This window comes from Tinamus guttatus, unplaced genomic scaffold (assembly GCF_059628265.1).
Source record: "Tinamus guttatus ecotype Peru unplaced genomic scaffold, ASM5962826v1 Tinamus_guttatus_pri_ptg000240l, whole genome shotgun sequence".
Taxonomy (NCBI): Eukaryota; Metazoa; Chordata; class Aves; order Tinamiformes; family Tinamidae; genus Tinamus; species Tinamus guttatus.
In genome coordinates, this window is record NW_028288774.1 from 7,726,166 (window position 1) to 7,736,707 (window position 10,542).

General features: G+C 39.8%; 1 protein-coding gene across 1 annotated transcript in view; it reads right to left on the reverse strand.

Annotated features, from left to right (window-relative positions):
• GALNT18 (polypeptide N-acetylgalactosaminyltransferase 18) overlaps positions 1–10,116 on the reverse strand; it is a 191,670-nt gene extending 181,554 nt beyond the window's left edge. Inside the window, 1 exon segment of the mRNA XM_088525819.1 lies at positions 10,000–10,116. Within this exon segment, the coding sequence (XP_088381945.1) occupies positions 10,000–10,043 (44 nt within the window). The 5' untranslated portion in view covers positions 10,044–10,116.
• Positions 10,117–10,542: the final 426 nt, after the last annotated feature.

Genomic DNA, 10,542 nt, shown 5'->3' on the forward strand with positions numbered 1-10,542 from the left:
TCCTCCCTCAGGCAGCGAAGACTCAGGCAGCTCAATTTACAATTTCTGCTTCTTACTCAAGTTGGAAAATGAGCATTACACAAACATCAGGTCACAAGAAGAAAACTTCCTCAACAGGGAACTTGTAAATAAAAAAGGAAAAGCAAAAGACTTCTTCAAATTTTAGACAAGAATTTAGAAAGCACTAAGGTTTGATACTGCAGTAGGAAAATATTGTTGAGCTTGGCTCAGGAAGTGCTGAGGAAAAATTTATCCCTACCACAGAGGAAGGCTTTACTGAGGTCTACATGCAACAGCAAAGAAAACCAAAATATTAATAGAAGCATAAAGAACGCTCATCGGAAAAGATTAGGACTTCCAAAACTAAGGCTCTCGTCTAAAACCAACCAACCAACCAACAAAACTTTTGTTAACAAATGAGAGAGTACTTGAGAATCACCAGCTTCAACCACTTGAGAGAGAAAGGTGGCTACAAGATCAGGGCAGAAAAGAGCCTTTTATAGAGACCATGCAGCTGCATATCATGTCAAGATTTAGCCAGAACTGCAACATGCAGAGCAACAGAACATACGTTTCTTTGAACTTTGGTGGAATCTCCTAGTGAAGGGAGCTAGAAGGGTCTTGCCTTGTCCGCTCTGGGTGGGAGACAAGGAGCAGGGCGGGGCTTTCCAGTTAGGGGTGGCAGAATTTCTTATTTTATGGTGACAAACATGGTCACTGGGAAAACTCTATTGCTCCTGGCAAATCCATCCTACTGGCATGAACTGAATTTTCAGTACGTTACTTACTATCATCTAGCAATGACACTAGGTGGATAGAATTCAATAAGCTCTGAAAGAGCAGAGAGAAAGCTAAAATTCTTCAGCCATTACCATGCTGACCTTATTGGACTGTGCTGACTTTAAACTAGTGGATTGCTTTTCCCCTGGTTTGTGTGCAGAGAGTTAAGGCATAGGGCAAGCAGCAGAAACATCCCAAATGGCAGAGATCATAATGATTTTAGAACAATGATACTATCCAGTATTCTGACATACTCGAAATTCTGACATACACTCAGACTGAGCACCAAGAACAAAAATGAATGTTCTTAGCTCCATGATCCATCCTCAGACAGAATTTCCACAGAAATACTACCTTACAGAAAAAGAACATCTCGGGGTTGGGGGGGAGGCCCGAAGGACTTTTTCATTTCTTTGCTCTAATGTTAGTATAAAACCATCCACCACAGTAGTCTTGATAGCCTCCCATACGTAAGAAATGGTGATTTAGAGTGTTTCCTCAATAAATCTTTGATCGTAACCCAGTTACAGGAAGGAAATTCCAAAAAGGCTTAAAATATCATACACCAACATTCTTAAGTGTTCTAAGCAATTTTTATAGAATTTTGACACTTAAGTCTTGATTTAAATTTTACAACAAGCAAAAAAAAAATCCTTAGGGTTTCTGTTTTCAGATTCTGGCATTCTCTTCAAAAAGAGAACTATTTTCCTTAAAATTCTTTATCTCCTAGTCACTCTCCTTCCCCTCATTGATTCCTCCTGTTCTACCCTCCCTTTTTAAGCACTCCCCCAATATTTCAAAAGGTGTAAAGAGCTCCAGTTAGGCAGCTAAATCAGATAAGACATACCTAGCAAGTACTGTGTTACGTTGAGGGTAAATAAAAAAAGACCGAAACACCCTAAACTGTGCAACTGCACTCTATTTTTATTCATGAAGTATAGGATCCTCTGAAGGTGCCATGAATGCCTTCTTCAAATTTTCAAGGGTTATTGACAGCTGAAATCTAGACCCGCTACTGAAATTTTGATATTTGCCATTGCCAAAAACTGCATAGTCTTCTTCCCAGTAGATGAATATCTAGCAATGTTGAAAGGGAACACAGATGGAAACTAAAGGAGGCTTAACACCACCAACTCACACATCACTGCCACAGGGCATTACTGAGCCATTTTATTAGATTGCTTTCTTTCCTCTGGACTAATACAATGAATTTTGGATCAGAGACCAATAATTTCATTAACTGGTTGAAGCTGGTTGTGTTGGAATGTGAAAGATTTGGCAAGACTGAATTAGTGGGTAGATATTTACAGTTTTCTCTGATATTAACAAAGCAGAACTCATTTACTCAAGAAACTTGCTGGACAGCCAATTTTGCTAAAACTATTCGAACAATTTTTTCTCCCGAATATATTAGACAGACAGCTCCAAAACAGTATGGAGAAAGTCATTCTGTAATCATTACACTGCAGAAGTGGTATTCAGGAACCCAAGGCTAAATGTCTGTTCTTCACTGGTTACAAGAAAAGCCTTCAGCTTACATCACTGTTTCTTGGAGGTCAGTTTCCAATAACCACATATGAAGAGTAAGTCCATGTCATTGCTTCTCTTCTCTCCTATTTGTGGTTGAAAAGAGAAATATTTCTTCTTTCAGACTAACAGAATTGTCAGTTACAGAATTGCAATACCTTACACCTGAGACTGTCTGGAAGCATAAAGCTGTTTTTAATTGAAAGCTCTCTTCAGACTAACCATGTAAGGTTATAGATTGAACCCATGATTCTCTTCCCTTTTAGTGTATAATACTTCTTTTGTGACCCTATAGTATACCTACTTTCCCTCCCAACTCCCAAATTAATCTACCTGGAGAAGTCTACACATGCATCCGTATCCAGTGTTTGGCAACAGACAATGAATAACTATATCTGCTGTGAACCTAAAGATGCACCCAAAATATAACAAAAGTTTAAGAGATTAGAACACTTTTACTCCCTCCAGGATTTTTAAAGCACCTTGGAAGTCTCATGGAAGGATTTTGCCTTTGAAAACAGCAAATGTGATGAAGGGAGTAGTCAGCAGCCAATAATTAAAAGACAATCACACTTTGACAAGCAAGATGATAGCATTTCATCGATGGCTTTATAGAAAATGAAGACAAACTCTATGAACTCCATTATTTAGCGCTAGATTCACTACACATTTATTAACATACATTTTCTCCAGTAGATATTAAATGTGATAAATATCACATTGTCAAAGTACTGAAGGCTTTTCTTTTTTTCTTCTCTCACTTGTAGATTAAGTTCTCCTGATCTCTGTGAAGAGGAAGGACTCAAGTGTGCTTCCTCTGACTGACACAAGTTATTCTCTTCAAGAGATGAAGTTGAGGCACTTCCTGATACCGCAGTTCTTCATCCAGGGGAACATTCAAGAGAGATTCCTTACTTACACTGTTGTTGTCTTTCTACTGAACTGCATTGCAATTATTATGCAAGTCACACAAATCTAATTCAGGATTCTTTGCTTTCATTACAGTACATATGAAAGAGGCCCTCCCCTGGCATTTGAATATTTTCTCTTCACCTAATAAGTGTGTGTTTTTCTTTCAGATCTTTTTAATTAATGGTCTCCTAAAAATAGCTAGAAGAATGGAAAGAGAATGAGGTAGAATTATACTGACGCACACATGTGCTATGTTTAACAGCACCCAAGAACAGACCAATAAGAAAGCATTAAAGCCAGTTGTTGCAGAATAAGCAAATCAAATGAGAACAAATGAGCACCCCATACTCAGGTCACTGAATCCCCAAACTCTCCTACTCCTTTTACTGGCATTAAGAGTTTACAAGCTGGGATAACACTGATATCATTCATTGATTCACCTAGCCCGTGGTTGCAGAAAAACTAGCCTGTGGTTGCAGAGATCTTCAGACATGGAAAATGGAGGCACATAACCTCCGTGTCCTTAGAACCACTGCTACTGTCCGATTTTCTTCCTTCACAGGATCCAGTGAAATGCATCCCGTTGCAGGTAGCTAATTTGCATTTTTTAGGACCCCAGGAGCAAGAAGTAACAGTTACATGCAAGATTCTGTGGTCCTTTTATTTCTCCAGTATTTGGTATTTATTCTGGTAAACATTTCAGAAGTCTGCCAACTTTCTCTACAGATCCCAATGAGAGAAATACTTCAAACAACAAGCAAAGGATGTACGTCACATCCTGACAGACAGTCGCCTGAATATTATCAATTATCCAATAAGCTTCTTAATTGAAAAGCTGACAATTCACTGTACAATCCTTCTGCAAATTTTTGGTAATCAGATAGATCATACTTTGAAGAAAAACAAAGAACACTAGAAAAATACAAGTTTAGCTGGATTAAAGGTGTACAGTCAAGTTCTACAGGAGTCCAAAACAACCCAAAGAAACTCATCTTAAATACCCTCACGTATAGTTTTATGACAACTTGTGACCTCTATGCCTTGTATCAGTAGGTGCTTCAACTGGGTCGAATAAAGAAAAAAAAAAATCTATAAGCAATTTGATTTTTCTAGCCCGGAGCTTTGGCCATCTGCCCAGTAAGCTTTCATAACTATTTAAATTCATTTGGTTACAGGAATGAAAATGCCTCCCTATTTAGAAGATAAGAACAAGATGTATAAGTTCCAGTTCAGGGTGCTGGGAATAACAGCACATCACTGATCTGCTGAGAGAAGAAACACTGGAGAGCAATTTATATCCTTCTTTGAACACAGCCAATATCATTTAATATCTGAAGCCATGAGATCGAGTAGATGGCATGCTTACAAGGATATTTGGGCTCAAAGATATTTACTTCCTGAGCCAGTGGAGAAACTGTTCATATCTGTACTGTAAACCAGACTGAAGTGATGCATTTCCTCCCACTAAGGCCCAGAGACTATATGCCTGGTGGCAGTCATCCTCAGCAGCATTAGCATGGGGACTAATCAAGTCAAGCTTGGCAGCTAAGCTACCCCAAACTTTGGCAATGGCAAAAAAAAATCCTGTAAGACTTTTCTGCTTGACCTTCAGTAGCATTTCTGGGAGTTAAAAATCTGTAGACATCTTGTGACCTAAAAATTTCCCTGTTTCCCTCCACTTTGTACCACCTACCCTTGCAAGAGAAGAACTGCTCTTTCTGCAATCTCTGCCTCTGTATTTTATGCCAGATTTCAAAAGCCTGAAGGGTGTGCTTTATCCCAGTACCACACGTATTAGCTTAATGACCACGGCAGCATGGAATTCACTCTCTGCAAGACTGGGCAACTTCTCTGCTAAGTGATTTTCCTAGTAGAATACTTCCAGAGATGGTCTTGGTCTATGCCAAATTGTGGTGTTCAACACTTTTGCCCCATGACTTGCATAGCTTGATCTGTATGCCTGTTCCTTTCTGTTATTTCACAGGTCTGAGCAATTTCTTAATTATAAAAGCTTATACACCTTCAAAGAAGATAGTTCCCCAAACAAGAATGGACAGGTCAAAAAACTTGCACATTTCACTGCTACAGAGTGGAAAAGGGAAGTCACGCAGCTATTTGGGGGAGACAAGTCAGTGTTTTTTTAGCTGCCAAAGCCAGATTCTAAGTTCTGAAGATTTAAAAAGTTTTATGGTGTGACTTGACTAATGTCAAGAGCTAAGGACCACAACATTCACCTCATTATCACTATTATTATTAGATTTTATTACTATTAGATCGTTGCAGAAATTGAGGAGAAAAATAATGGGTGTAACCTTTATATGGAACCATTAAATAACACAAAGGTGGAAACTACTACTCAAGCAATTGGCACCAGCTTTGTAAAACACGCATGCACCTATAAGGGGATTGATTTTATTTATGCTTATATATGTTTATTATAATAATGCCTGTGCATTTAAGAGTAAGCATACAGAGTCTAAAAGAAAACCAATTCTTTTTTTTACTATGCTGATGTATGACACTGACAATATTCCTAGCATATTTTAGCTTACTTGGCCTAGGAAGAGCTAAAGCGAACTGTTTGGGGAGTGATTAGGGTAGGGACTTATTTTGACAAATACAGCTTTTTCTTCTTTACCAAGGCACTGCTATTGCTTGTATTACTAAAATCTGCTTCAAGATTTTTGATACAAGACCTGTAAAGTCTGAGACACATTTGTAGCCTCACATTTACAGCGACATACAAATATTCACATTTCCAAACGGTTGCAGAGTATGACTCTAGATATTACAGGCAGCTTACTTACAAATCTAATGAAAGGCATAAACTCTTTTAAAAATATTTCACAAAATTAATACTGTGAAGAAAGATTTAAAGCCCACAGCAACAATGACTATTGATGCAGATAAATTTACTGATGGGAGTACAAGCTCATTGTATCTGGATTGCACATTTAGAAAGTGAAGTTCTAAAGGAAAAAATGCCCTCCCGCATGCTGCCAATAAATGTCTCTCTATGCAACTTTATTTTGATCCACAGGGGAGATATATAAAATGCAAGTTCATGGTTAAAATTCAGTATTTGAAGGTGGCCCAAGATGCACTGTACTATCGGGAAGGATTATCCTTCAGTAGGCAATCAAAAAATTTTTTTTTCAAAAGCTTGGATAATAAAACCACATGTAGGCCAAAAAAAAAAAAAAGACCAGATTTTCCATAAGTGATAAATGTACAGAATCTTACACTGACAGTTGCCAAGTGCTTTGAACTTTTGTGAAGTAGGCAACCTCTTTAGGTGAGTAAAAATAGAGCAAAAAGCTTAGATTTAGAAAGCTACTTCCCTCCCCCAATATTGTCTATCATCCATATACTTACGAGTACTAAGAACAACATACCATATTAATAAGGCTTAGCAACCTGAAGGATGTTTTAAAATTAAACCATCAGCAAGAAATAATATACAATATACCATCTAACACACAGCTTTATATGACTACCAAAATAAAGTTTCACCTATCAAAGTACAATACACCAGCTGACCCTTCCCCAAACTAGTAAATAATAGCGTCACCATTAAAATAGTTGCATTTTGAATGACAGTAAATAACAATGTCTAAGAAAATAAGGCTTTTGTTTAGCTTCTTAGAAATGCCAGTGAAAATTTAAAAGGAAAAGAAAGTGACTTTTATTCAGAATGAAGACTGTTTTCTTGGCCAAGACATCAGAAGTTGCAAGTGCTCCATCAATTCCAAAATGTTCACTAACATCAATTTAGTTTTACATTAGTGGAGATCCTGGCTATTACTGTGTATAGTTTTGATTGCTCCTATTTATTTCAAATGCTTACTAGCTAGCTGAAAGGAAAATGCATTAAAAAACAAACAAACAAAAACTCAAACACCTCATGCAAGCAGTTCTCACTCTATAAATGGGCACACTACAGAAAATGTTCAACCACAACAAAGCTAGAACTTAACACCTCAGTCGAAACAAGATCCGTTTCTTTGTTTATAAGAACAAAGGCAAAGAAAGGACAAGTCTTCCAGTGCTGTTTACAAATAAAAATTCGCTACAAAAGAAATCTGACTTTATATCAGTCTGCTGTTTGGACACCATCAATTAACACATTCCTTGGGGCCTCTGACAGCCAAAGTAACTATTATTTGGAAGAGTGAGGGAAAAAAAAAGGTTTCCCAAATCATCTCCTTCTGCTGTGCTGTTTACACTTTCACTTCCCTGAAATCACAGGAGGACAGACGGAGATGCAAGTTGTATCACAGATGTACAATACCCAAATCTGTATTAGTTATCTTCATTACAATAAAATATGCAGAGTAGTGAACTACACAGAAAATAACAGAGCCATGACTTCGGTCAAGTGTTACAGTGCAAGAATATCTGTTTTAAAGTACTGAACAAGTACTTTGTTGGTGGCAGATGCATCAATCTCCGTGAGCTGGACTAAAAAGAGAGAACATTCAGCTATATAGATAAAGAATAAGTACACAGGTGCCCCATTTTGTATGTCAGACTAGTTATATAGCTTATATCAGTTTCTCTGGTCTGTCTGGCTTCTGTCTCTAGGTTGGAATATCTTAGCTAATCCTCATCAGCCACAATGCTACCTTAGCAACAGCCCTGAGGTGCTCCTGCAGAAAATCCTGTCTTCTGCTAGATATAGTGTTTTTTCTCCAGAATATTCCTCCAGTTTTCACAGATGCGCTTGAGCCAAAAGGTGGTGTCTGCGCAGCCTATAGCCCTAAGCGAAATGCTGTAGCAAGGAGACCACTGCACACGCAGAGATCTCTCCTTGGTTCTGTTTTTCCCTCCCAATTTTCCACTATTTGATGTGCCTAGTAATTATGTTAGCAGACAGACAGCAAACACTGCCTGCAGACCACCTAGCTCCACCAATGATCAAACCTCTTTCCCATGCTGAAAAGCTTTAGTTGGATTACTCCTTGTTCAGAGGACAATATATAGGGAATAATGCATGGCCAAGTGGATGGCTGAACTGCCTTCCGCAGACTATGCAGGCCAGCTCTTTTTCTAGCACTGGTAACTGTCTTGACCCGGTACAAGTGAGTTCAGGAAGCTAAACTCCAGTAAGAGTAAACTGTAAGAAGTCATTTCTTTTGCACAGTTTTGGCAGAATAGCTTGGCTCTCTGAACGGACTCGCTGTGGAGTCAGAGAGGCACTGGAGCCATCACATAGAAGAGAGTAAGTCTATGTGGAAAGACAGGAAGAGCCCTCAAAAGCCTTCTCAGTTCTGAGCTGAAAGCATGCTGGCTAACTCCACTTCCAAGCACCTGCAGTCTATGGATAAAAACAACAGGACCACGTATAAACAGAATATACAAGTCCTAAAACATGCTTTTGCGAATGCAAAATATATTTTTTTTTCCAAATATAAGCTATAATTAGCAAAATAGCAGCAGATGGCCAATAGTGACATCACTGAAAACCTAACACTTTAACACAAGCTACTGCAATAATTCTTCGGAACAGGTTTTCCAGGTCAGATAGAAAATCTGGTTCAAACACAGCCACTCTGGTTACTCTCATAAATGAATCGTGCACGATTATCCAGTGGCACTGTTTTATTCTTTTTGATTTTTCCCATATTGGAAGGCTGCTTTAGGTGCTCCTCTGGATAGTCAGAATTTTTAGTACTTCTCACCATAGTTTCTCCTGATATTTTTGAAAGACCTCTCTTCCTCCCCACTTCCATGATCCAGTTCTGAATTTGCAGTGGATTGTTTCTTTGAGGGAAAACCTTATTTTGCTTTTGAGTGTAATAATTTCATAACCTTATTCTTAAGCATGCTGTTGAACCCTAAATTTGAAAACAAGATCCCTTCTAAAAATAAGAGAACGTATTCATTGGCTTTTTAAGCTATAGCTACATGAAAAAAATAAAGGTGGAAACTGGCTGGAGAATTTTGGTTTTAGTATCCTTGGAAAAAGGTGAACTTACCCACTTTCTCACAAGTTTCCTGAGTAACCTGAATCACCTATTCAGAAATTTTCACTGAATTTCTTCTTGCATGTTAAAACCTTTCTTAGTGGGGCAAAGGGGAAGCAGGGGGAGTCCTTCAGCTCTTCTATGCCTATTAAGAGTCACAATTTCTTTTCTCCACAAGAAACCACTTTTCCTACAGCCTACCACCAGTCAAACCCAAGACACTCCCAAACCCACGCTAAACATGTCAATATTAACCCGTGTTTGTACGAAGCACAGGAAAACACCGGAAATCTTTGCTTTAAAGCTATGACCACGCATCCTTCATTACTCTCAGAAATCAGCCTGAAGCGTAGCGGCGGGGACTCACAGAGCACCGTGCACTCACCAGCATGGCGGCGCGAGAACCAGGCGGGCAGCAGACGAGGCGGCCCGAGCCCCGTCGCCGCCATCTTGTGGCCGTTGTGCGCACTCAGCGGGGCCCCTGTAACCGACGGCGCTAACAGGGACCGCCCTCTGCGACGGCAGCGTGAGCGGGCACAGGAGCTGGGGAAACTGTAACGGCCCAAAGCCCTGAGCGCCGCCTCCCGCTGCCCCACCACAGGCGAATATTCGGCTTGGAGGGCTATTTCTGCTTGGAGGGCTCTTGCAGGACTGCAGACCGGCCACAGCCCGAAGGGGAAGAAAAAATTACATATATAAAAATATTTCTGCACGCTCTTTATACACAGAGAAGCCCAGACCACACAACCAGTATCAAAACTGAAAAGCAAAACACTCCGTGTGGCATCAAGGATAAAAATAAGTTTCAACTTACCATTCCTCACGTCTAGAAATTGCATTAAAGGTTCCTGTCCTCATCCTCTATGGCAACCATGCCTTGGTTGCACAGCTGCCCCTTCTCGCCTCTGCGACCACACTTGGCTCCATCTCTCCTGCATTAAAAAGATCCTTCTGGAGCTTTACATGAAGCAAAGATGTGCAAAACAATCATATTTTTTTCAAAATGGTGCTTCTTGGGGGAGCCGAAGATGCTGCGCCCTTCCCCACATGCTGCCCCGCCCAGAGTGGGGCAACTGCCCAGGGCTCCCAGGAACCCAGTGCTGGGGCGGCCTGGAAGGTTCCAGAAGGGCACGTGCAACAGCGCCAGGTGTGTGCACAGCGGGGGGTCTTGCTGCTCTAGCCCCATATCGCGTCCCCTGACTGTTTTGTAGAAGAGCTTGCTTTCTTGCATTTCTCCACAGACAAAGGTTTATAATAATATCTTCTAAGTTACAGCTGTTTCCACAGAAGTGAGCAAGGCTAACATTAAAAGCAGGTCACAATTTCCATTGCAAACATCTATTTTCAGAATTTATTT